Consider the following 27,604-nt stretch of genomic DNA (forward strand, 5'->3'; position numbering starts at 1 on the left):
ATCTTTTCCCCTTCTTGTTCTAGTCACAGAAAAAAGAGAATTAAAAAGTTCAATCTGGGCCTGACTCAGTGACCTTCAGCTAAAATCCTCACACGCACCAGGATCCCATATGGGTGCTGGTTCGAATCCCAGCAGACCTGCTTCCAATCTAGTTCCCTGCTTGTGGCCAGGAACAGCAGTCGAGGATGGCGAAAGCCTTGGAACCCTGCACCCACATGGGAGACCTGGAAGAAACTCCTGCCTCCTGGCTTCGGATCTGCGCAGCACTGGCCATTGAGGCCACTTGGGAAGTGAAACATCGGATGGAGGACCTTCCTCTCTGTCTCTTTTCCTATCTGTATATCTGACTGCAATAAAAATAAAAATCTTAAAAAAATAAACAAAAATGAAAAGTTCAATCTTGTGCAAAACTTTTTTGAAGTCTATGTTTACTATCTTCATTATTAATAAGCATTTCTACAAACTTTGTAAAGCCCCCTGACACTCCCTTCCCTTAGACCTTTACACATATGGTCTCCCCTTGCCTGAAATGTTCTGTTTATCCCTTTATGCTACTCATTATTAGCATAAGTAGTGGCTCCATTGCTCTTAAGGAAACTTTCCCTGAACCTTCATCATAACTCTTAGAACTTCCCATTCTTTTAATATGGTAAATTACTTGATTAAAATCCAACTCCCTTAATCCCTACCTTCCTGCATCATTAAGGGCAAAGACCACTCTTGCTTTCTTCCCTCTTGTACACAGCACCCAAGATCTATGGGGAATAGATAACTTTCAAACACTGACAAAAATAAGATTTATAAAAGAATATTTTATCAACAAGGCACACACAGACATACACAGCTATACAAACTTATCAGTCTGGTGACAGAATTGTGTTATCCCACCCACCTGCTTCAGTCTACTAGAAAGTTTTAAAATGTTAGTTACAATTCTGGCTCCTTAAATACAGTGGTTAACTACAAAGTAAATGACAGAACAGGTCTTAGGGACTATGAACCAAGTTTCATCAGGAAATATATTCTAATCAAGTAAAAACTAACAGATAATATTTAACAGATAAAAATCCCATTAATATGATAGTTATTAATGACACACTTCAGGCCCAGCGTGTTAGCCTAGCAGCTAAAGTCCTTGCCTTGAACGCGCCGGGATCCCATTTGGGTGCCAGTTCTAATCCTGGCGGCCCTGCTTCCCATCCAGCTCCCTGCCTGTGGCCTGGGAAAGCAGCTGAGGACGGCCCAAAGCTTTGGGACCCTGCACTTGCATGGGAGACCCGGAAGAGGCTCCAGGCTCCTGGCTTTGGAGTGGCACAGTTCCAGTTGTTGCAGTCACCTGAGGAGTGAATCAACAAATGGAAGATCTTCCTCCCTCTCTCCTCCTCTCTGTATATCTGACTTTGCAATAAAAAATAAATCTATCTTAAAAAAAATGATATGCTTCTACCTTACAGTGAGATTTTGTTGTAATTATACATTTTCAGCCTGGGAAATAAAAAATAGTAATTAGGCTGTCTGTCACGGGACAGGTTTTATGAAAATGCAGTAAGTTAGCAAACATGAACTGAATACAGCATACAGACCATAAAATCACCCTCCAAACTCTAGCAAGGCACCACACACACAAGGTTACCTGCTCTGAGACTACCTCGTGAGACTGCATGTTACAGTGTTTCCTCGGCTGAAGTAGCTTCTAGCTCTTCAACCCTCTTACCGACAGCTTTACTAGAACTCATTTCAAAAAAATGTGGCATACTGTCAATAGACACCACTGTTTTCCTAGTCTCAACTAATGACATCCAAACTTGGTTGATCTGCAATCACGGTTGGAGAATTTGCAAAATACATCTAGGAGTTAGAATTCAAACTTCTCTGTTTGAGAAGCAAGCCATCTATTTGCAAGTAAGACAACATAAACTGTAAGATTATAGACTGAAACCACAGTGTATGAGTTAAAACAGGAATCACTGAGGTTTATCAAAAAGACGGTAAGACCCTGCCAGGTATCCATTAGGTAGTGAGAGATTTAGTCTCGGTTCTTTTCCTAGTCCCTAACAACCGAGGCCTGTCATTTGTCTTCTGTTTTATACTTATAAAACAGAAAACGGGGGCCAAATTAATGTTTCCCAACCAGGTGCATTTTTATTGCCTGGGGAGATCTGGAATGTGTGAAGATGGTTTCAGCTGTCCTAACTGCAGATCTGGGAGTATTAATCATGTTTTACTCCCTGTATTGTACGATGTTTTGACATATTTGGGGCCTTCTAATCCTGGAGAGATCACCCTTCCCAGGGATAGCTAATTCTTTGAGACCAAATTATCGGTCACCTCCTCCGGTTCTCTCTCTCCCTGGAGCACATCTTTTTTTTTTTTTAAGACCTTTAAAATTTTTCATTGGAAAGGCAGATTTCCTGAAAGAAGGAGAGACAGAAAGATTTTGCTTCTGCTGGCTCACTCCCCAAGCAGCCACAATGGAAGAGCCAGGAGCTTCTTCCAGGCCTCCCACAAGGGTGCAGGGGCCCAAGGACTTGGACCATTCTTCACTGCTTTCCCAGGCCACAAGCAGGGAGCTGGATGGCAAGTGGAGTGGCCAGGACATGAACTGGTACCCATAAGGGATGCTGGCGCTTGGACGTGGAGGATTAGCCAGTTGAGTCATCGTGCCAGCCCAGGAGTACATCTTTAAATATACAAACCAACCAACCCAAGGGTTCAGAACCCTAACTATCTCTTTCTTGAACTTTCACACACTAAACCTATATTTCCTTTGCTCTAAATCACTCACTCCAAGGCCAGGCAAGAGGCACTAAAAACCAATTCTAAAGCCCCAAGGCCTGCTGAAATTATTCAAATTCTCCAGTTCCAAACTTGCCCTAATTCGCCTTCCTTGCCTCACCCATGCATTCCTTGCACACAATACAGGCTGTGGGTCAGGCTTGCTCCTGACTTCTCAGCCTCTTCACAGACAGTATTCCTCTGCCCAGGAACTCCTGCGGTACCACCTGTTCTTGGGAATTCTAGCAACCTTTTCTTTAAGGCCATTGTCCCTGTCATTTTACCGAACCAGATTAAAATGTACCTCTGACAGCATTTACCAGAGAGGAGTGCCACCGTACAACCTTGAGCAGGGAGCAGGGATGCTGAGAAACACGCTGCAGTGTACAAGACAACCTCCACACTCACAGACACGGCAGCCAGGCAGGGCCAAGGCTGAGGCTTGCACCACACACTCTCACGTTCTTTCCACCTTTAAAGCCGTCTGATTTCAATAAGTCTGACATATAGAATGCCTGCAGAATATATTGTCATGCCGCAACAGAAATGGCACTGTGTATCCTGAGTAATTCTCCCCGTCTTAGGTGGACTGGGAGCCTTTCCTTTGAAAAGTGATTATGAAATTATCTAGGGATTTGATCATGGTACAGACACCTCACCCACTAAAAGAACTATTTTACAGAACAAATTAACTGGATTCTTAAATAACACTTAAAATCAATATTTCAGCCTAAAAAAAAAATGTGGTAAATCAAAATTACAACTTTCTGCCTTTTTGTTTGTTTGTTTTTCTCACTGCTTCCCTCCTACAAATCATGCCAAGAGCTTGGGATCTACATCTTAGTTCTGTGTAGTTTACTAAATAAACAGCTTTACACTGAAAGAAAGGATCCTCAACCCTTTTCAGATTATAACATATAAATATATATTAAGATGACCCCTCATTTATGCTGGTTTGGATTAAAAATTTTCAACTTATAATGATACAATTGTAGCCATACAAACTACCTTGTTTCTTACTTTCAGGACAGAATTCAAAAAATTACATGAAATAGTCTTCACTTTACAACAGAACAGACTTTGAATGACATGATTTAACCCAACTATAGGTCATTGTAAGTGTTCTGAGCATTTTTAAAGTAGGCGAGGGTAATCTAGAAAATCCAGTTTGGTAGATACATTCAACACACTTTTGATGTAATGATTTTTTTTCAGCTTATAATGAGTCCATTAAAGCTTAAATTTTAAGAAAACGAAACATCTGTATTTGGGTCTGCTCCATAATCAAAGGCTGTAATATTTACATTACCTAGATCTACCCCACCAACTCCCCCAATCTTAATTTAATCAACATCTCTTGGAAAGGTAACAGAATGACATTCACAAAGAGCCTTTTGGGGGTGATGCATACTGGTATGAGGTCTCTGTAGAGTTTGTTGTATATTGAAGAGCTAGTCACCCAATGCATTTTACTAAAAATTTCCCCATTTAGAAACAAAGACACCTTAGAGTAGAACAAAAATCCCAGCAGCTGCTTGAAAATAAGGATACTGATGGGGTTGGAGCAATGGTATAGCAGGTTAAGCCTCTACCTATAGCACCAGCATCCTATATGGGCATAAGTTCAAGTCCTGGCTGCTTCACTTCCTGTCTAGTTCCCTAATAATTGCCTGGGAAAGCAGCAGAGGATGGCCAAGTCCTTGGCCTCCTGCAACCAAGAGGGGGTTTCTGGCTTCTGGCTTTGGACTGGTCCAGCACTGGACCAATCTGTAATTTTATCTTTGTAATAAAATAAATTCTAAAAATTGTATTTTAAAAAGTGATACTGGAAAAGGTAGTTTGGAATAGTCACAGCATAAATACATGGAGACAGAAATCAAGCAACCATAGTGGAAGCAAAAAATCAAGTTATTTTGGGATAAAAAGGAGGAGGGAGCAACAGGTGTTTAGGAAATGTTATGAAAAGCTAACTGTTCAAGGCAGTTACCTTTGTGTCAAAGGACTGAACAGTTCTCCCATGTACCTTCAGTCAGTACTTACCTCTGGATCAAGATCATCCAGAACAGTTTCCAGTTGTTTCAATTCCACTTCTGACAGATTCCCAAGGAGTTCATCTTCATCAAGGTCCTTGTACTTCTCCAAGTCCTTCCGGAATGGTAATGCCATGATTTGCAGTATAGGGAATCACTTAATATTTGCTATTCAGTAAAGTCGGAAGTAATTTCTACTTGTTCTTAATGCTATGGAGAGAAGAAACAAAACATTTAAATTATTGTCACCTCCAACTACTTAGAACTACTAACAGGTTAAGTGAAACACACTTTTCCATGTGTCATATATTCTTTGAACGTGTTATCCTTGTCTATAGATCATTCATTATCTTAATGACTGATACTTTGTTGATGACAACAAGTCAACTGGAGAACAAATAAATGGGAGGATATAGAACTGAAATCATTAGAACAGCTACCCTTGGCAGGAATTTGGTCTGGTAGTTAAGCCACTGGTTGAGGTATGTTCATCCCACATCACAGTCCCAGCTCCACTTCCAATGTACAGTCTGGGAATCAGCAGGTGACAGCAAGTGCTGTCCACAGGGGAAACTGGGATTGGTTTCTGCTTCCCAGCTGCAGCCTGGCCCAGACCCAGCCATTGTAGGTATCTGTGGAGTGAACCAGTGAACAAGAGCTTTGCTTTTCATTTTTTGTTTGTTTTTAAATATATTTTTATTTTGAACTTTGAATTATGTGGCAAAATTTCATACAGGCTGGGATTTCCCCCCAAATTCCCACCCCCTGACAGATTTTCCCCATTTTACTACAATGGTATAGTCCTTCATAAGGAATCATAATTCTATCAGTCTCTTATTTAAGTGTATCCCGACATTGTGGGTACAGAAAATGTCAGACAGTCAAGCATCCCATTGTCTACACATGTCCAAGAGTTTCATTGGGAATCCATCTTTTGTCTGGAAGCAGGGATGCATGTTCCATTATACCCCCACATCTGGATATGGTAGACCCCAGTACTCCATCACTATACATTTCTGTAATTGAGAAGTCATTAAACAAGGTCAACAACTGGTTTGAGTTAGAACAACAGCCGAACTTTGCTTTTTAAATACATTTTTAAGCAGCTACTTAATAGAACTTTTAAAAGATGTATTTACTTTTATTGGAAAGGCAGATTCACAGAGAGAAGGAGGGACGTACTGAAAGATCTATCCATTGTTGACTCCTCAAATGGTCACAATAGCTGGAACTGAGCTGACCTGGAGCCAAGAGCAAGGATCAGGATCCTCCTCGTGGTCTTTCATGTGGGTGTAGGATTCCATGGACCCAGGCCATCCTCTTCTGCCTTCCTAGGTCACAGGGGGGAGCTGGATTGGAAATGGAGCAGCTAGGACATGAACTGTGCCCATATGGGATGCCATGCTTGGAGGTGGAGAATTAGCCAGTTGAGTTACTGCACGAATCCATAGAATTTCTAATAAATGAATTTGAGTTATCAATGACTTTCAAATTACTCTATTAGATTGCTTCAATACAGTATGTTCCAAGTATATTTGTTTAAATGAAGTTTTTGAAGGATAATATGATTCAATCTTAATATAAGTAATTAAAAACAGGGGGTTCGGGCCTTGGGTTTGGGGGCAAGTGCCGCTCCTCACAGTGCGGCGGCTGTGGGGGGTGCCCCTGCTGGGTCGGACCCAATGCTGGGGGCTCACGCCAAAGACACTGCCACAAGGCAGTGAACGAGTCCTCGGCCTCCCCCAGGGCGGCCAGTGCACCCTGTGGTGCCAGGCTTTGCCTGCTGTCCGCCCGGCAGCCTGCTCTGGGGTTTTTTTAAGATATGTTTGCTGCCTGGGGACACCCATGACTAAGCCCAATTTTAGTGTAGGTGAGTAGTGAATCTTGGGTGATTCCCAGTGACAGGGTCATGGAAGTTTTAGGCATGCGTGGGGACTAAGACCTGGTGGTTTGGAGGGAAGTACCCAGGAGACAATTACGGGTTAGTCAGATACTCGAACCCAATTCGGAATATAGAAATGGCCTGTTTGCCTAGAACATCACTGATCGTCACACACCAGCCCACACCAATGCTATGGATGGGGGCCTCTTTGGCAGTGATGGGTACCATTACCCAACTGTTTGGTGGAGTGATGGAGTGGTCACATTTGGCAAGGTCAAGACTGTATCCAGCACGAGAGAACTTGGTCTGGGGGTAGACTCTATGGGGTTGTGTGGGCCCAACCCTGTGGAAATACAAGTCCCCCTAGTTGGACACCCTAACAGGGTTGAGTTTCCCACCAAGGGGCGTGTGTGCTGGAATGGGGGCTGTGTTCTATATAGGAAACAGTTGTAGTCACCCGAGGCACTAGTGTGGGCTGGGATTGGATGCACCAGGCCGGTTCAGATCCCAACACCATCTGGTGTCATGGAGAACCAGGATAGATGTGGGACTGACTAGGCTGGGACTCAATCCCCTACTGAGCCATGTGTGAGCTGTATGTGGGTATGGACGAGCCATGGCTGGGCTGAAACATCCAACAACAAGAACCAGAATGGGGTGAAAGCCAGCCAGCAAAAGCCACTGTTCCTGCTAGGACAGGAGGCGAACTGAGTAGGGTTGGCCCAAGGACCCCCTGGCATGCGCAAAATCTGGCATTGGGAGGGGTTCTGATGGAGGAGCCTGGGCAACTCCTCTGGCAGGACACAGTCCCTGCAGGTAAGCGCAACAAGCATGATAGGAAACAGCCCAGAAGAGGCCTTGGAAAGTTTCCCACTGGCACACATTCAGCATGGGTCAGGAGCAGACCAGGCTGAATCAGTTCACGTCATCCACTGGCAAATCCGATCACCAGAACAGAGTGTGGGATGAGCCGGGTTTGGTCGCGACAAAACAAGTACACAGTATGGAATGTCAGGGCGTGGTTGCCTGTACTGGATATGAGTGCAGCACCCAACCAGCACATGTGAGATCCAGGAAGGGAGGGGCAGAACTGGCAGGGGGATTAAGGGGCTGGTCCCCTCGCCGGACAGCTACTCCCACTGGAGAGCGTGGGCTGGGATAGACAGACCAGACTAAGCAAGGCTACAACACCTGTGCGCTACATGTGGACTAGATCAGGGAAAAGCTAGGCTGGGCTGATTATTCCTGTGGGTGCAAGCATAAATTAGAGTGGGTGAGGGATGTTTGGGCATAGCCGCAGCATCAGCTGGCAGAAGCTGGCACTGGGGACTAATTCTGTCAAGTCAAATCACAGAACCACCTAAAGAGTGCATAAACCGGGACAGAGAGACCTGGGAGGGAAAAAGTGGGTTCCCCCTTCCTGGGTCACTAGTCCCATGGGAGGGCATGAAAACTAGGACGGGGGCTGGGATGGCTAGATAGAGAGGCACTCAACAACATCTGTGAGGGCTGGATGGTTGAGTTGGTTAGATAGAACTAAGCTTTAATACCCATTGACAAGTACCAGAGCCAAAGGGGATGGGGGACAGACTGGTCTTCTGCTACACATACTGGCAAACCAGGGTAGGGGGCGGGCCTGGTGGGGGTTATTGTGGGTCGCCCCGACTAGGCTGCAGCTCCCACTGGTTGATGTAAGGCCCGAACCAGACTGGACTGCAACACCCATTGGTTCCAGTGCAACTCGGGACTGAAAACAGAACCAACCCAGCAATTGCAACCACCAGCTGATCGGGGTGATGGACTGTGCCGGGCCCTGTGCTTGCTAGAACATACAAGGAACTAGTCTGGGAATACCTCAAAGTTTCTTTGGAGATCTCCCCAATCGAACTGCTGGACTCAGAACTCTAACCAAGAAAAGACAGAAGACAGAACAGGTCAATCATTCATCTCAGCTATATGTTGGCAGCAAAATATGGGGCGAACGGAGACTTTATGATGGACCATATCAATCAGTGGACGACCTCATCGAGCGAAACTGGCAGCGATTCATAACTGGAGAACTATTAAAACCACTTGAGCAAATATCTCAGAGCATGCCCCACATCCGGGACTTGGGGTGCGCGGGAAACCGGGTGGGGCTTCTCCCTCAATATCCCCCTTTACTTCAGATACATGATGGAAACAATATGGACATAATAGTATTACCCACTTCCCTATCCCCCCTGAACCTTTTGTTTTGTTTTGTTTTTTGTTCTTTAACCGTAATTAACTATGTAAAGATTGTCAACAACAATACAATAAAATAGATAAAAAAATATATATATAAGTAATTAAAAACATTCACGACAATGAAATTAGGAATTTTCATTACTTTGACATCCTCTCTTCTCCTCAAAAATGTTCCAATACAGGTCATAATTCAATGGTTACTAATTCAGCACTGTAACAAGGCAAAAGGATAGTAAGGAAATCTTAGAGGTAAAGGTCATACATATGTAGTCTAAATCCTACAAATTTCGAGCAATATTACTTGAAGAGACTTAATAGCTTATTCCAAAAAAAATTGTTTCTCCTTATTCCAAAATGAAATCTATTACACTATGTCCATAGTCGTTAAAGAACGGGGGAGGGGACAGCCTTGTGGCAGAGGTACAGCCAGTTATGATGCTTCCTGCAGTACCAGCAGCCCCTGAGTGCTGAGTGCTGAGTGCTGCTGGTTCAGTTCATGATGTGGCTGCTCTACTTCCAACTCAGCTCCCTGCTAATGTGCCTGTAAAAGCAGTCGAAGATGAGACATCCAGATAAAACTATAGGCTCCTAGCTTAGGTCTGGCCTAGCCCAAGTCGTGTGGTCATCTGGAGAGTGAACCAGGACAGAAGCTCTCTTTTTCTTACTCTGCTTTTCAAATAATGTATTTTAGGGCCCGGCAGCGTGGCCTAGCGGCTAAAGTTCTCACCTTGAACGCCGCAGGATCCTATATGGGTGCCGGTTCTAATCCCGGAAGCTCCACTTCCCATCCAGCTCCCTGCTTGTGGCCTGGGAAAGCAGTTGAGGACGGCCCAAAGCTTTGGGACCCTGCACCCTTCCACGTGGGAGACCCGGAAGAGGTTCCTGGTTCCCGGCATCGGATCGGCGCAGCACCGGCCCGTTGCAGCTCACTTGAGGAGTGAATCATCGGACGGAAGATCTTCCTCTCTGTCTCTCCTCCTCTCTGTATATCCGGCTTTCCAATAATAATAAAATCTTAAAAAAAAAAAAATAATGTATTTTTAAAAAATAAAGTAAAATGAAGACCCGTGAACACACTGCCAAGCTGAAGAAACAAAATAGTAAGATCACTCTAATGTTTACTCTCCAGTGTCATCGCCTTCCCCAAGCAGCCATCATACAGAAATTTGAATTAATCATCCACTTGCTTCTCTTCATTTTGCTTTATATATACATATGGTTAATAGCTATAGCTTTGCCCTTTTTCAATCTTACATAAATGGACTCACAAGAGTACAAATCCTTCTGTGATAGCTATTTTTCTTTATTTTTCCTGTTCTGAGTTGATGTTTGTTCCTCTATTTCTCTGCTATAAGTGAATGAAAGATCTTCATCTCTCCTCTCTGTAAATCTGATCTGCCTTTCCAATAAAAATAAATTTTTCATATGACAAGAATTATTTATTTACTTGAAAGGCAAAGTTACAAAGACAAAAAGAGAGATAAGAGACAAAGAGAGAGAGAGAGCGCTTCTATCCATTTGTTCTTTCTATAAATGGTCTCAACAGCCAGGACTGGGCAGAATTGAAACCAGGAGCCAGCAGTTCATGCAAGTCTCCCACATGGGTGCAGGACCAAGTACGTGGGCCACCTTCCACTGCTTTCCCAGACACATTAGCAGGGAGCTGAGTGAAAAGTAGAGTGGCCAGGAACCAAACCAGCATCCAGAAGGGATGCTGGTGTTGCAAGGAGTATAACTCACTAAGCCGCAAAACTGATCCCTGGGACCCATTCTTACACCAAGTTTTAATATAGTCCGGATACTAACCTTTATCAGTTATGTGTAACTAATCTTTTTTCCAGTTTGTTTTAACTTTTACTAATTTATTATGGTACCAATTCAGGAAAAATGTTTGATTATTTTTCATTTAGTTTTTAAAGTAATTCACTGGTGAATGCAATGTAGAAGGCATCTCTTTCAGATTCTATTATGAACTTTGTCAAGAGGCAAGAACTGTCAGGTAATACACCAAAGTTTCCCAGAAATTTTCTCCCCTTTAAAGCACACTTTTCTCAAAATCAGAAAAAAACAAAAACACACACAAAGTTTTTATAAAATAACAAGCTTCATCAGGTAAGTTAGTCAAACTTTATTTTTTTTTTTACTTTTTTTATTGTATTGTTGTTGACAATCTTTACATAGTTAATTGCGGTTAAAAAAAAAGGTTCAGGGGGTATAGGGAAGTGGGTAATACTATTATGTCCATATTGTTTCCTTCATGTATCTGAGGTAAAGGGGGATATTGAGGGAGAAGCCCCACCCAGTTTCCCGCCCACCCCAAGTATAAAAAGTAGAAAAAGTAGAAAAGTATTTAATCTGCAATTCCGGTATGGCCAGGTATTAATTCTTCATTCCTGACTCACTTGTCAGAGCAGTGGTTCTCAAGCTTTAGACTGCATTATAATCTCCTGGGAAGCTTGTGAAGACCCAGACACCAGTCTCCCAACCACGCATCTGGGGAGAGCTGGTAGCCCGCATTTCTTTTTATTCTTTTAGAGGTAGCATTTGATATTTCTCTTGATATAAGACACAGAGACAGAATACTCTCATTTCTCACTGCAAGGAAACCAAGAGTTGGGAACTCAATCTAGCTCCTGCCATATGGGTGGCAGGACACAACCACTTGCGCCATCATCAGCTGTCACCTAGAGTATTAGTGGGAAGCTACTAGGACTCAAACACAGGCATTCTAGTATGGGATGTGGGCATGTTATCCAGCATCTTAATCACTAGGGCAAATGCCCACTCCAATAATTATCATTTCTAAAAAACTCGCAGGTGGTGCTGAACCACACTTTGCTCTACTATTCTAGAGCAGCTCACTTCATCAGTTCTCATCACTAGGGCTCATACTCTGGGACAGTCTATTCTGTCCTATTTACAGGATGAAGAATTGTGTTAAAAACATTCCCCATGGTCCTTGGGCAGCACTGCCTTCACATGCTTCCCCTTCCATTCTGCCTTCCCTTGCCCTTCCGCTAGTGGAGGCTATACTTAGAGACAAATATTTTCACTCCATTAATCAATCCCCTTTTCTCTTATCATTTATCACTAGAACCCTTATTTTTCAGGTCAAGCTTTCAGGAGTATGTTAGTCTTTTAATGGATTCTCATCAAATTCATTTTGTTGATAGGTTTTAAATATTGGGTTTCTAATTAGGAATACGTCTTAAAAATTATATCATCTTTTTGAATCACTTAAGCTGAAACAATGTTAAGAAGTTTCAGATGCCGTGTTTTACATTTATCATTGTACCAGAACCAGGAAGAACTGCTTTAACTGTTCTACACTAATACAAAAGTAGCCCAAATACCTAAATGTGTCCAAAATGAAGGCTTCAGGACACTATGCAAGCAAAGATATTTCTGAGATTCAAATGGAAAAATGGAAAAGACAGATGGTAGAAGGGGCACAATGAGCTCAAAGAAAACTTGCAGAAGTAATCAGTATTCTATTCCCATTCACAGACATTCAGTTATATAACGAAGTGCTGCCTGGTAGTCTGTATTTTCAATCCTAAACTAGACCAGTCCCTCTTCTACTCTCCTCAATGACATTTTACCTGTTTTTTCCTTCAACTCTTTAACACTACCCATTTCTCACTCTCTGATGAGGACTTGGCCTTCATATTTACTTGAGAACAGAAAAACAATCATAAAAGGAGATTTAAGCTATTACCACATCTAGCCACCTACACAGCCATGCACTCATACACTGCACCTCCCCTTCTGCTTTAATGGGTTAAATTGTGCAGACTTAGTTAAGGTTAGTTCTGCCTTCTGTAACCAGATTCCATTCCGGCTCATTTATACAAGATCACTCCAGTAATTGTGCTCTTTGTCTACTGGATTAGGCCCATCAGCAGACAGACAGATACATATCTCCCAAATTAAAAACAAATTGCATTCCTCTCCAGAGCAAAGCTCGTTCAAAGACTCCACCTATATCTGGTAGCACTAAACCCTCATTCTCTTAGTCTCTCAGTTCTCCTATAATCTGGCTTTCATCTCCATGGACACTGATCTGGTCAGCAGCGTCCTGCAAAGTGCCAAGTCCAACTGCCAATGCTCAAACCTCACCCTGAGATATCTGAAGCAACACTTCCTTCATTTGGCTTTGGGGACATCATTTTGTTCTTGCTCTATCCTTGTTTCTCTGGCTGCCCTACCTCATTGTTCTCTGCTTGTTCTGCCTCATCTTTATATGTTGGCATGACTCCGGGACTTAGGTCCTTTGACAGATTCTCTTCCTTGATCATTCCATATACTGACAATTCTCCTTCCTAATTTGGACTTCTCTCCTGAAATCCATGCTTCAGCAGTCTGGCACACTTAGCACAGACACGTGCATCCCACATCACAGTGCTTGGGTTTGAGTTCTGGTTCTGTATTGGATTCCAGCTTCCTGCTGATGTGCACCCTCACAGGCAGCAGCTCAAGAACCTGAGTCCCACGTGGGAGACCCAGAAGGAGTTCCTGACTTAGAACTTTGCCTGCTCCAACCTTGCCTATTGCAGGCACCTGGGGAGTGAACTAGCAGATGGAAGAGCTGTCACTCTACCTTCCAACCATAAATTTCAATCAATCAATAAACACATCCATACTCTGGCATTAAAAAGAGTAATTCCAAGTATTTTCAGGGGTATGGAGGAACTGGAACTCTCACGAATTGCTGGTGGGGTGCAAACTGATGCAACTTTCTCAGAAAACTATTTGGCAGCATGTACCAAAACTAAATGTACCATAATGACACCAATGTTATTCCTAGAAATGACCCAATTGAAAATGACTCAAATGTATGTCACCAGAAGTTTACACAAATTGTTACATAACCATATCCATATAAGGAAATACTAAGCAATAAAAAGCAACTAATACGCACAAACCCACGAATAAATTTCAAGCACTGAGACGAATTTTAAAAGGCTAGACATAAAATAATAGACATTACATCCTTTCACTTATATGAAATTCATAAACAGGTAAAATTAATCCATGGTAATAGGAATCAGAATACCTACTGGGGAAAAGGGTGATTAGGGAACATTTCAGGATGATAAAAAACATGCTGTATTGTTGAACTGGATGGAAGATGTACAAGGATATACACAGAAAATTAATTTAACTGCACATTTAAGATTTTATTACTTCATTATGCGATGTAGCAAAAAACTGTTTAAATATATACTTGCTCTACACAAATAATTACACGTATTTTGTGCTAAAAATTACACAAGGTTTCCACGACTTGGGAAAGACTGTTTCTTCCAAAGCTCTAGTAAGCAGGCAGCCACCAAGAACTGACCAACAATTTGTCCCTGCACACCTGCAATCACTGTCAGTCTTTCAGAACCCAAGGTCACCTGGCGAGGAGCGTAACAAGCCCTCTGCAGTAAGCATTCCTCCGGGGCAAGCCGCCGTTGCACCAGGCTTCGTCAGATGATGTCAGCCTACTACAGCCCCCCAAAGCTGGCCAATCTCAGTTCCACAAACCCCCATACACAAAATGGGCCTGCCCTGCTTGGAAAAACTTCCTGGCAGGCACAGCTCTTCCTTTTTAGAGTATTAAATTCAGTTCTGGGCCCGGCATGATAACACAGCAGTTAAAATCCTCGCCTTAAATGCATTAGGATCCCATATGGGTGCCAGTTCTAATCCCTGCTGCCCTGCTTCCCATCCAGCTCCCTGCTTGTGGCCTGGGAAAGCAGTTGAGGACGGCCCAAAGCTTTGGGACCCTGCACCCATCCAAGAGACCTGGAAGAAGTTCCTGGCTCCTGGCTTCGGATCGGCACGGCACCAGCCGTTGTGGTCACCTGGGGAGTGAACCTTCGGGAAGAAGATCTTCCTCTCTGTATATCTGACTTTGCAATTAAAAAAATAAATAAATCTTTTTAAAAATTCAGTTGTCTTTTTTTTGTCTCAAATACTAACTAGTAGTCTCATTATCTTTTCATACTGAGGAAAACTTTTAGTAATCACATATGTTTACTTTTAAAATAAAAACATTTCCATGTTGATACATATTATGTGATAGTAGTTAGGATCAAAATGTTCTTTCTAGGATAAATATCCAAGCAATATTTTGAGCTGGCTATGGTGTACTATGTAATTGTCTGAATCTGTTTTAATTTACTTTGGTTAAAAAAAAAAAAAAAAAAAAAAAAAAAAAACATTTTCTTTCTTTCTTTCTTTTTTTTTTTTTTTGGACCTGGCTTCAGAATTAATCTGGAAACAATTTATATTTGCTTGGAAATTTTAACATATAAAGCATTTAAATGTGCTCTTAATTTGAGGCTTGAATTTCATCCCTGCTGGTCTGAGGAATATTCACATTGATAGAGAAGGCTGAGGTAAAGAAAATCATCTATTAAAAAGAAAAGAAAAAAATTATGTACTTATTCTTGGGATCCATAAAGCAAGGTCCAGTGTGAGTATGTCAGGGACAGCAGGTGACAGATTCCTCAACTGCAAGTAAGTTTTAAGACTCTGAAGGTTGCTTCCTTTTCATAATAAGTTAATGGCTCTGAATACTACTAATTCTAACATCTAGCTATGACAAAAACAGCCAAAGGTGGGTATTTTATAAACAACAGAAATTGCATTTCTTACAGTTCTGGAGCTGGAAGTCCCAGGTTAAGACACCTGCAGATTTAGAGAACGGTAAGCACCTGCTTTCCAGTTCTTTTGTAGCGCAGCCTTCTAGCTGTCCCCTGCATGGTAGAAGAGGTGAGGCGCCTCCCTAATGACTCATTTCTACAAGCAAGCACTGATCCCATCTGTGAGAGCTCCGCCCTCATGGCCTAATTCTGTCCTAAGGCTCCGCCTCTGAATATACTCACATTGCTGATTAGGTTTCAACTTTTAAATATTGGTGGGGTGGGGAGGCAGTCAGGCACCCACATTCAAACCATTTAAACCACAGTAGTCTACCAGGTCTAAAGCACTGTACATTCAGTACTGACTTGCAGAAGCAAAATTTTTTATTTTAGCTATAGATAATTATAGCTTCTAGTAAATATAACTTTTACTTAAATACACTGAATGCTAAAACTATCTTTCTGTTTGGTCCACAGAACACAACAAAGCCTAACAGGTACTTCAGATAATTACTTTTAGGCGGTTCTTTCGACCTAGATGTGGGCAATTCTGAGGGAGCTGCTTTGCCCACAGAAGTCTGAGAGAATGGTAGTTGATTATTTGGTTTAACAGCTGCATGTAAACTAACCGACCCAAGAATGAGATCAGCTATGCAACCCTGTCTTTCCTGCCTTTATGACTGAAGCCATCTTGAATTTTTTTTCAAATGTCACCTAAAGATCCCAAAAAATAAGGAAAGAAAATAAAGCCTGAGGTCTGAAAAGTAGCCCAAAAAACTCACGAGAGCCAGAACAGAGAACAGATTTAATCCAAAGCAGGAAACTGAGAAAAATCTTAAAAAGTAGAAAACTGTCAGATGATTTCTGTAACTGCTACAAGAAAATGCTTAGTATATTACTCACAGTCCTCCAAAAACAATCTTTCCAAAAGACCCCACAGAGAGCCTGGCTGGCTCCCACGTGAGCCGCTAAGCAGCACAGCACCTCACACTCCATCCTACCTTCCCTTCTCTTCTTGGGGGCGTTGTGGCAACAAGGCAATGAGCAGTAATCTACTAGAACTCCAACACAGTCACACCCTTCTTTCTATACCCAGTTTCTCAGTACCAAATGTCCCCAGTCCTTCTTTTTTTTTTTCTATTTGTTTGTTTAATAGATTGAGTAGACCAGGAAATGCTAAAGCTTTTCTAAAAGATGTTGCAAATTCAGAATCTTAAAAAAGAAATGACATCATGCGAACAAGTTTCTCAGGGTAGTAAGGTTACAAAGCTCTTTATCTCAGCTGGTAAACCTGAAAAAAGTCTTCTTCTGGGGATAAAATCAAACATGATTTGAGATGGCTTGCAGTAAAGGCCTATCAGTGTTCAGCCATCAATCAAAACGCTGAACCCATGCCAAGTGCACAATGGAGAGATTAACCTGAAGGTTTTTTCTCGCCCCACTCCCTGCTACAGGGAAGTAATGCTATGACTCACTCTTCCTCTCACAAGAAATTTCTAAGTCCACTAAGTTAGTAAGCAATAAGTTATGAACAAAATCTAAAACAAACTAAACTAGGCCTGAATCGTGCCAAAGAGCAAGATGCATTTTACCCAGTAAACAGAAGGTAGTATCTTTCCTCTTTCATCCCTTCTGAAATGTCCTGGACTTCAGCCCAGCTTTTAAATTTCTCTTTAGGCAGGACCTTTGAATTCTGGAACATTCTCCCTTTGGAACTTTACCAGTCTTCCCACATTCAAATTAATGTATGTTTGTATGCATGCACAGGAAGGGTGTCAGGTTGGGAAAGGAAAGGGTCTGCAGGAATGAGGAAAAGAATCAGAAAACTACACAGAGCAGGTCCTTGTTTTCTCCTCCCTAAATAAATGGTTCTCAAATTAGAACTGTAGAGCATACAATGATGTGACACCAATGGCACAAAATACACTTAGTTGTGTATTTAATATTTATCCTGGCTACACACTTCATACTATTTGCTTTCTTTCAATATCCTATTGGTGTCTCAGAATTTACAACAGTGATGCCCAACTCGAAAGTTAAATACTGGCCCTGGCACGATGGCCTAGCAGTTAAAGTCCTTGTGTTGAACTCGCTGGGATCTCAAATGGGCACAGGTTATAATCCCGGCAGTCCTGCTTCCCATCCAGCTCCCTGCTTGTGGCCTGGGAAGGCAGTCGAGGACGGCCCAAAGTCTTGGACCCTGCATTCATATGGGAGACCTGGAAGAAGCTCTGGGCTCCTGGCTTCGGACTGGCTCAACTACAGCCATTGCAGCCACTTGGAGAGTAAACCATCAGACGGAAGCCTCCTCTCTGTATATCTGTCTTTACAAAATAAGTAAATAAATAAACAAAAATAATAGCAAATCCTGCCACTTCCAGCCCAACAAGTGCACTGCAAAGTCATGCCTGATGTCTCTTGCTACTCCTTCACATCCAACCTCTAGCAATGCTATCAACAACTAAACTACAACAAAGACTAAGAAACACAGCACTGTTCGATTGAAAATGTGTATGTTTAAAACTTTCTAACAAAAAAAATGGTTCTAGGAAAATAAAATTCTTAAGAAAACGTGTCTGAATGAAAATACACACAATTGCAGTTAGTAAATACTTGCAGACATGCTGACTAGCACTTAACTAGGGGGCCCAGCCCGATGGTTGAATGCCTAATTCTCCACTTCCAAGCACTGAGATCCCTTATGAATGCCAATTCATGTCCTGGCTGCTCCACTTTCCATCCAGCTCCCTGCCGGTGGCCCGGGAAAACAGCAGAGGATGGCCCAAACACTTAGGACCTGCACCCATATGAGAGACTCAGAAGAAGCCCTTGGCTCCTGGCTTCGGATAGGCTAAGCTCTGACCATTGCAGCCACCCTGGAGGCTGAACCACCTGGAGAGATCTTTTTCTTCTCCTTCTTTCAGGAAATCTACCTTTCCAATGAAAATAAAAAAATCTTAAAAAAAAAAAAAACTAAGCAACTATGCTGGCACAATGGTATTGTTCACACAGATTTGGCATTAACCAGGCCCAGAATGCCCACTAGCTACTGCCTACATTTGTTGCGGCACTTCAACAGTTGCTTAGGTACAAGGCAACCTGGTTGCCTACAGCTGGGGCTTACAGGTTTTATTATTATTATTATTATTATTATTTAAAAGCTAGATTATCTATCTCTAGTTCCTCTCCTTTTCTAGAAAGACAACATCTCTGCCTTTTGATGGCTTGAGGAATATTCCAAAGCCCTTCTCTAACATCTAAAACTAACTGTGGGGCCCGGCGGCGTGGCCTGGCGGCTAAAGTCCTCGCCTTGAAAGCCCCGGGATCCCTTATGGGCGCTGGTTCTGATCCCCGCAGCTCCACTTCCCATCCAGCTCCCTGCTTGTGGCCTGGGAAAGCAGGAGAGGACGGCCCAAAGCTTTGGGACCCTGCACCCGCGTGGGAGACCCGGAAGAGGTTCCTGGTCCCGGCATCGGATTGGCGCGTACAGGCCCGTTGCGGCTCACTTGGGGAGTGAAACATCGGATGGAAGATCTTCCTCTCTGTCTCTCCTCCTCTCTGTATATCCGGCTTTCCAATAATAATAAAAAATCTTTAAAAAAAAAAACTGTGGCAATTTAAATACCTAACTGAATTCAATTATCACAGGAGGAGAAAAAAAAAACACCCAAAGAAAACTAGAATTCTTGGGGGAGGAAAAGTCTAGCACTTAGCTCAAAACATAAACTGAGGGTCAGCAGATCTGTGGATTTCAGGGCTCCTGTTCAGTTTCTTGGGCTAGATGAACAGCCAAAATATGGCACTGGTCCTGAAGATGCTCCTCCATGCACAGGACACAGCCGGCAACGCAGCCTCTCCCAGTGAGCACAGAGCCTGCCCAGTGCTGGGCAGCCACTAACAACGGCTGGGAACTGGCAAACACGTGAAACCTTGCCCTGACAGGCTCTAAGAACTAATAGTCCATGGTCTTAAGAAAACATCAATTAAGCCATTTAATCTTGGGAAAAATAGCTACTTTTTTTTTTGATACTGCCAAGATGAACAATGTATTAAGTAGAAAGGAAAAATAGGAAAGCTGGATCATGCTAGATAAGCACACACATACAAAATAACTTAAATTGCTTCAGGAAGTGACTTGAAAAAACAGAACCAGATAGATTTTTTTAAAAAAAATGAGAAAAGTAATGAAATGAGGCATGGGTCAAATTTTTCAGTACTAGAAAAAACAGCTAAAATGGTATAACTACATTAATAAATGCTTTCCTGGAAACTCACCATGTAAAGCAAATTCCCACACAGTCCATTTTCTATTTTCCCACTGTTATTCATTATAGAATCTGAAATGTCTCTATGAAAACATGAATCTTCAATACATAATGAATCATAAGAATGAGTGCAAAAACCTTGTCTCACAAATTTTAACAGTAAAGATACTGAAGTATTTATCTTTTTACTTAATTTTTTTTAAAGTAACTTCTTTTAACTTCAGTTCAATTTTATAATAAAAATTCTCAGAGAGTAGTACTCGCATGTACTAGAAAAAAAATTGTCAACTAAAGAAAACGGGTTGGGAAGACGGATTTGGAATTTAGGAGAGAAGCCTTTGGGAAACGTATCTCTTACAGGCTGTAGCTTAAGGTGAAATTCTGAGGAATTTTTTGAATTATTTATTCACAGCCATTTCTCACATTTGGCCCACTTTTCTCTATTACAGCAAGAAAGTCTTTTAACAAAAGACCCCTATGTTCCCTCCAAATCTAAACAGTCAGCTTTTAAAAACAAATGCCTTGAGAATAACTTTGAAAGTCTCTACAGAAACCAGAGACCGACTGGACAGCTAGGAGAGTGCTCACTCAGTGCTCAACCCATATCCAGTTTTATGTCACATGTATTTGACAGATTTTAATTTAGGGGTCAATTAAATCATGTTGTATTTTCATGCTATGTATGAAAAAGACTTGAATTATACATGCCACATCCAGGAAGTAGCAAACACTGCTTTGGCAGGAAAAAAAAAAAGACCAATTAACTGCCAAAACAGTCCAATTAAAAGAATTTTAGAACATTAATTCTTTAGAAAACCAACAATCTATGAAATTAATAGCAGAAACTCTTACAGAGATATGTAATTATAGATTCTCCCACAGCTTGGGACCAAAGGTCTTATTTAATTGAAACTCTGAAACTGGGCCTGAAGCCAACTTTGGGGTGTTTTTTCCTCAAGATCTTTTCCCTAAGGAAACATCATGAGAAACAAAAGGCCTTCAAAGCCTTATATCGGGGCACCCTGTCTCTTCCCACGAAAGCTTCCAGGATCTACAGAAACTTCTGGAATCTCACAGACAGCAAATAAAAACCCACTGCTTTATCCAACCTCTTTCCCAGGCTCCAAGCTACTTGCCTGTTTTGACTCTAAGCTCTTCTCTTCCTGACTGAAGGCATCTTGCCCAGAGACCTGCAGTTTTTAACATTTCACTTCTTAAGAATTGTGTTGGGACCACCACACGATGGCTCAGTGGTTAAATCCTCACCTTGCAACCACAGGGATCGAACACGGATGCTGTTTCAAGTCCCAGATGCTCCCATTTCTATCCAGCTCCCTGCTTAAGGCCTGGAAAAGCAGTAGAAGATGCCCAACACCTTAGGACCCTACACCTGTGTGGGAGACCAGGAAGAAGTTCCTGGAGGGCCCGGCATGGTGGCCTAGCAGCTAAAGTCCTCACCTTGAAACGCGCTGGGATCCCATATGGGCGCCGGTTCTAATCCTGTCAGCTCCATTTCCCATCCAGCTCTCTGCTTGTGGCCTGGGACAGCAGTCCAGGATGGCCCAAAGCCTTGGGCTCCTGCACCCATCCAAGAGACCTGGAGGAAGCTCCTGGCTCCTGACATCTGACCGGCTATTGCGGTCACTTGGGGAGTGAAGATCTTCCTCTCTGTCTCTCCTCCTCTATGTATACCTGACTTTGCAATAAAAATAAATAAATCTTTTTTTAAAAAGTGTGTTTTCTTGGATTTTTGACACATTCTGCCCTCCTACTTGCTGAAGCAATTAGGCTGACTTCTTTACGGCTTCACTTTCACGTCACTGCCTCTCTTGTCGCCTACAATGGTGTACCATTCTCTTCAACAATTCTCCTTATACTCTACCCCTAAGTGGCATTTTTCCATGCAACTCAAACCGTACAATCTGAAGACTGGCTCTAGTCCATCCTCTCCAAAGCCTTTCCTCTCTCTTCTTTGTCCGTGGTTGTCTCTGCTCTCCTCTAAAGGCCAACAGTGCCCTAGCTGTGCCCCACCATGCCCCTCAACCTGACAGTTTCACACCCCCAGCACTCCAGCTGCCATGAAAGCCTGCTCCTCAGCGGATGAGGCCTACACTCCCATATAGCTTTAGAGACACAGGACATTTGCACCTTTTGGGATAACAATGGTATTACTCTAATCAACTTCATGGGCCTGGGGACTCATCAGCTTTGTTATCACAAGTTAATTTTCAGATTAATAGGAAAATGTGGTTATGATAGGTAACTAAGGAAGTATAAGCCTACAATTTGCATAATACATCTGGAAGCCTCATAAGGGAGTTTGGGAATATAATACCAACCAAAACAATTTGGCAGACCCCCAGGGTTATGATATATTTTCATCAGGTGAGTTAAAAAGCTGTACTGAATACCCATGAAGAGGGAATAAACTGGGCTCTTCCCATTCAAATGTAGGACAAAAGGCAATCAGTTTTTCAAGAAAATGGCACTGTTTCCCACCTGGACCCTGGGTCCCACAAATGTTTTGAGACATCCTGACAGACTAAACAGTGGAAACAATCACCAAGACATGGAGCACAGGGAAACCACCACATTGTAGCTGGAAGCAACGTGCACACAATGCACTGCTGAACTTGGGAACACAGGGGAAAGGGCAAACTGTCTATCTTATAGACTAAAACCAGCCCTCAGGAGTTTTTGCTCGGAAAAGTAATTTGCTATGCGTATCACAGAGCTAGACACTTACAATGGAGTTTTAAAAATTGTTAAAAATACACACAACTCAGTGACTTGGAGAATTTCAGCGGCTCAGTGAAGTGGACATATTCACAGGTTTCAAAAAGGAAAAAACAAGACCTCTGGCCCAAAAGTGGAAATTTGTCATAACATTAAAATATCACTATAGATCATCTTTGGAAAAAAACATATACATCCATCCAAAAAAAAAAAAATTCACACACCATAAAAAAAAACCTACTAAACTAATGGGAACCATACAGCTGTGTGTGGAATGGTGTCTGGGAGAGAGGTGGGCAGGGGTGGAGGTGGAAAGAAAAACAGATTAATGTTTAAGACTGGTGAGAATAAAGCAGAACTGATGAAAGGAGGGAAGTGTTAAAACCCATTGCTATTGGTCAAGACACTTGGTTCACTGTCCCTATGGTGTAAGGTCTGTTTTGGCACAAGTTCTTCAAAAGGGAGCTAAAGGAATGTCTCCTCTAACAGCAAATGAGGGAAATCAATCAAGAAGCAAAAGTAGTTTCATTTTTAAGATTCATTTATATGAAAGGCAGAGTTACAGAGAGAAAGTGAGAGACAGACATCTTCCACCTGCCTGTTCACTCCCCAAATGGCTGCAATGGGCAGGACTAAGCCAGGCCAAAACTAGCTATATTCAGGTCTCCCAGGCAGGTGGCAGAGGCCCAAGCACTTGGGTCCTCTTCGCCTGCTTTCCCAACCTCATTAGCAAGGAGCCAGGTTAGAAGTGGAACAGCTGGTACTTTAATCTGCATTCACACAAGGTGTAGGAATAGTCCAACTCAAGCCTTTGTAGCACAATGCTGGCCCAGGAACTTCATTTGAAGGCGAGCCTGGTTGAGTCCTGGTTCTGCTTCTCATTCCAGCCTCCTGTGAACGCTTACTCTGGGAAGCAGCAGGTGACAGCTTAAGGAATTTGCTATCTGCCATCCATGTGGGAGACCTGGATGGAGTTCCCAGCTCCTAGCTTCACTATGACCCAGACCAGGCTGTTGAGGGATATTTGGGAGATAACGCAAGATTTCTCTGTGCCACCACTCTCAAAAAAAAAAAAAAAATTAATATTCTGAAATGGAACAGAGGCACAGAAAGCTGCAAAGAATCCATGCAAGCTCCAGAGTAAACGCACAGGGCTTTCCAAGGGCTGGTTCTGGGTTCCAGCTGTAGTTCATTTCGGAGAGCCCTTGTAACAATAGTAACCCAATGTAACTCCCAGCCTTGACACCAGAGTAAACTGGCCTAAGTGGGTTGGTGTTCCCTGAGAGCTAAGAACCTTGGCTAATACATTCTATTTGGGAAAAGGAAACAAGCACACAAAGCTATTTTTAAAAATCAATGCATACAACTAACTGCCAAAACAATGGAACAAACTATTAGAGCTATGGAAGTCCAGAGATCACGGCCAGTGGTCAGGGAAGCAGAAACAACCAAATGGAGGGGCCAGAAGTCTATACTACAAGGTCCACGCACACAGAGCTGGGGGTCAGAGCAGCAGCCTGGGAAAGCAGAAGCAAACAGTGACCTTCACATTGTGTCACAGCAAAGCAGGACATCGCCACGCTGTTCTACCTCCAGCCCTTGAACCTCTGCTGGATTTGTTTTGTATCTTTCGGGGACCAGTTCAGATAACTGAAGGAACTTCCATGGTGCCCCCATTAAAGGAATTATGGACAAGAACTAAGGTTTGGCGCACTTAAAAAAAAGAAAAAAGAAAAAAGAAAAAAGAGGATGTGGTGTCCTCTAAGGCAGGAGGGTGGGCACAGGAGCTGACTGCAGTGGCAAGGGCTGTTTTAGGAAAGACAGCGGCCGTACCCAGCCTCCCTACCCTCCCTTGGGATGTCAACTGAGGTCCTAGGAGGGGTGTATGTGAGAGTTGGTTTGACAAGGAGCTGCAGAAGGTGTTGCAGAGATTAAACCACACAGGTTTGCTGCCATATTCATAATTTGTCTCCAAGAAATTTTGTAGATTTTAGGGAAACAGATGGGAGGGACTTGACTTTGAAATAATCACATACCTGTTATTTTCAAATTAGACCTCCTCCCACTCCTTTCAACATGTCTAGAACCCCAGTGGGAAAAATAAAGGAAATAACAACTAGCAGTTCTTTAACAATACTAACTTGGGTTAATAATAGTCCACTAAGAATGAAAATAAATAAATCCTTGAGTTGCATCCAATCTTACAATGCTTGTCCTTGGGTAAGGGCCATGTGACTGTAACCCACACTTCTTACATATGCTAGTTACATATTCATGGGGCCTCCTCTCCCTGCAAATGGTATGCATGTCAAAGGAATAGTCCCTAGCAATGCCTCATTATGGTTATCATGCTACATTCAAAGAGCCAAAGTGTCTTGTTAATTATAATTTTCCAAGTGGAAATTCCCTACTGTTTGATTATTGATATTCTGTTCAAAGGAACTGCTAGTCAATAGGCTAGAGAACTACAAACCTTACTTACAAGTCAATATACAGATCAAATGATATATACCATATTAGGCAATTGCTTCTGCTTAAAAAATTAAAAAAGAAAGCTGTAGGAAGTACTTATAAATGTCAGGAAAGCACACTTTACCTACACCCATCATTTTCTCCTAGCTTACCACATTTCCGCCCAGTTTGGCAGACACACTCCAGGAACTGTGCTCATCTGCATGTACTGACAGTGATGTCAGTACTCAGATAAGCCCAGAAGCTGTTTATTTGTTAAGGGTTATCACTGTGTATCAGTTACTATAGACTGTAAGTTTGTCTTGGTGCCTGTGCTCCTGCCTCAGTGAGTGGGTGTAGGTGTTTCAGCCCTTGGTATACCTGAGGGAGTGCATCTCCTTACAGGTCAGGTCTCCTCTGCAAGAACCCTGCATTTTCCCATTAGTCCTCAGATGGGTCTGTCACATACAAAGGTGAAAGAAGGCCAGCACCAAAGAGCACCTATTCACCACAGGATGTGTCCAGAATAGGAATCCACCGTCTGCAGGCAGTGGCTCAGTGGTTGCCTCAGGCTGCAGGAGATGAGACGTCACTGCAAATGGGTAAGGTTTCCTTCTAGTGTGTAAAAACCAACTATGGAGATGGTTGCACACTCGGTGAGTATACAACAAATCACTGTAAACGGTGAATTGTACGGCATGTGGCTACTTTAGTAAAGCTGTTATATATGACAAAGACAGGAGAATTAGATCCGCCCTGTATTTCCACAGAAGGGTTTTTGAAAATCACAGCTTTCTCTCTGCTAAAAAAGCTTTGGGATTCAATATTCTCCGGCAGTATATTTCCCAGCAGTCTTTTTCATCTATAATCATGCCTTCATAACAATGGTGATCAACACAAACAAGATAGCATTCACTAACTCAGGGTCAACAAAATACAGTATTTATACCAGAATTACAATAAAATTTTCTTCACAGATTCAAAAGGTCTGTAAGGAATGAGGAAAATGAAAACAGACTAACAAGAATGGTAATATTCTTTTAAAATGTAGTATTACCATTTTATTGTGTTGCCAGTAAGCAAAACCTAGGAGAAAGAGTGATCAAACTGTCCTTAGAAATTTTTTCGAGGGGCCACGTGCAATGGCTCAGTGGCAAAATCCTCATCTTCCATGTACCAGGATCCCATATGGATGCTGGTTCTAATCCCAGCAGCTCCACTCCCCATCCAGCTCTCTGCTTGTGCCCTAGGAAAGCAGTCGAGGATGGCCCAAAGCCTTGGGACCCTGCATCTGCGTGGCAGACCAGGAAGAAGTCCCTGGCTTCTGGCTTCAGATTGGCTCAGTTCTGGTCATTGCAGCCACTTGGGGAGTGAACCAGTGGTTGGAAGATTTTTCTGTGTCTCCTCTCTCTGTAAATCTGTCTTTCCAATAAGAATAAATAAAACTTTAAAAGAAGGGACCCAGCGCCGTGGCCTACTGGCTAAAGTCCTTGCCTTGAATGTGCTGGGATCCCATATGGGTGCCAGTTCATATCCCGGCAGCCCCACTTTCCATCCAGCTCCCTGCTTGTGGCCTGGGAAAGTTCTGAGGACAGCCCAAAGCCTTGGGACACTGCACCAATGTGGGAGACCTGGAAGAGCTCCTGGCTCCTGGCTTCAGATTGGTGCAGCTCTGGCCACTGTAGTCACTTGGGGAGTAAATCATTGAATGGAAGATATTTCTCTCTGTCTCTCCTCCTCTTCTCTTTATAAATCTGACTTTGCGATAAAAATGAATTAAAAAGAAAGTTTGCCTTTGGAGGAGGACAAAGGGTGAGGACAATGGCTGGAAGTGAACCTTTTAAGAAGGGTGATCACGAATAGTTTTCTATCCTGTTTCTGCAGAAGTTCCTTTACCTGACCACTGTGTATGCATTCTATTCAATGGTAATTATATCTCAATTAAAAAACTATACAAACTACAATTGTTTCAAGATACAGTTAATGATTCTTTTAGATGACATTCTAGAATACCACATATGCATTTTCAATCACTTGCCATGTTAGGTTACTCAGACCTCCATTGATGGATTCCAAACAAACAGATATGAGAATGCATGTTCATTTATTTACAATTTACATAAACAGCAAATTGAATTTGCTTATCTGTAATTTTAATAAGTATCAAAGAGAGTATCACAGTTCTAGTAGAACTTTCTCTTTTTTTTTTTTTTTAAGATTTATTTATTTTATTACAGCCAGATATACACAGAGGAGGAGAGACAGAGAGGAAGATATTCTGTCCGATGATTCACTCCCCAAGTGAGCCGCAACGGGCCGATGCGTGTCGATCCGAAGCCGGGAACCAGGAACCTCTTCCGGGTCTCCCACGCGGGTGCAGTGTCCCAATGCATTGGGCCGTCCTCAACTGCTTTCCCAGGCCACAAGCAGGGAGCTGGATGGGAAGTGGAGCTGCTAGGATTAGAACCAGCACCCATATGGGATCCCGGCACGTTCAAGGCGAGGACTTTAGCCGCTAGGCCACCATGCCGGGCCCAACAAATAAATCTTTAAGAAAAGAAAAAGAAAAAGAAAGAAAGAAAGGCAGAGTGGCCAAAGTCA

At 42.6% G+C, this 27,604-nt stretch overlaps 1 protein-coding gene across 3 annotated transcripts in view; it reads right to left on the reverse strand.

Moving 5' to 3' along the window:
- Positions 1-27,604, reverse strand: part of TMOD3 (tropomodulin 3) — a 76,353-nt gene that overhangs the window by 44,720 nt on the left and 4,029 nt on the right. Inside the window, exons 1-2 of one of the 3 annotated variants that reach the window (XM_058665845.1) lie at positions 15,565-15,586; positions 4,816-5,015 (exon numbers count right to left, since the gene is read on the reverse strand). In XM_058665845.1, the coding sequence (XP_058521828.1) occupies positions 4,816-4,941 (126 nt within the window). In that variant the 5' untranslated portion in view covers positions 4,942-5,015; positions 15,565-15,586. Of the gene's footprint in view, positions 1-4,815; positions 5,016-6,046; positions 6,067-15,564; positions 15,587-27,604 lie in introns of those variants that run through there. The other 2 variants (XM_058665846.1, XM_058665844.1) reach the window with 2 other exon arrangements.

This window comes from Ochotona princeps, chromosome 6 (genome assembly GCF_030435755.1).
Source record: "Ochotona princeps isolate mOchPri1 chromosome 6, mOchPri1.hap1, whole genome shotgun sequence".
Classification (NCBI taxonomy): Eukaryota; Metazoa; Chordata; class Mammalia; order Lagomorpha; family Ochotonidae; genus Ochotona; species Ochotona princeps.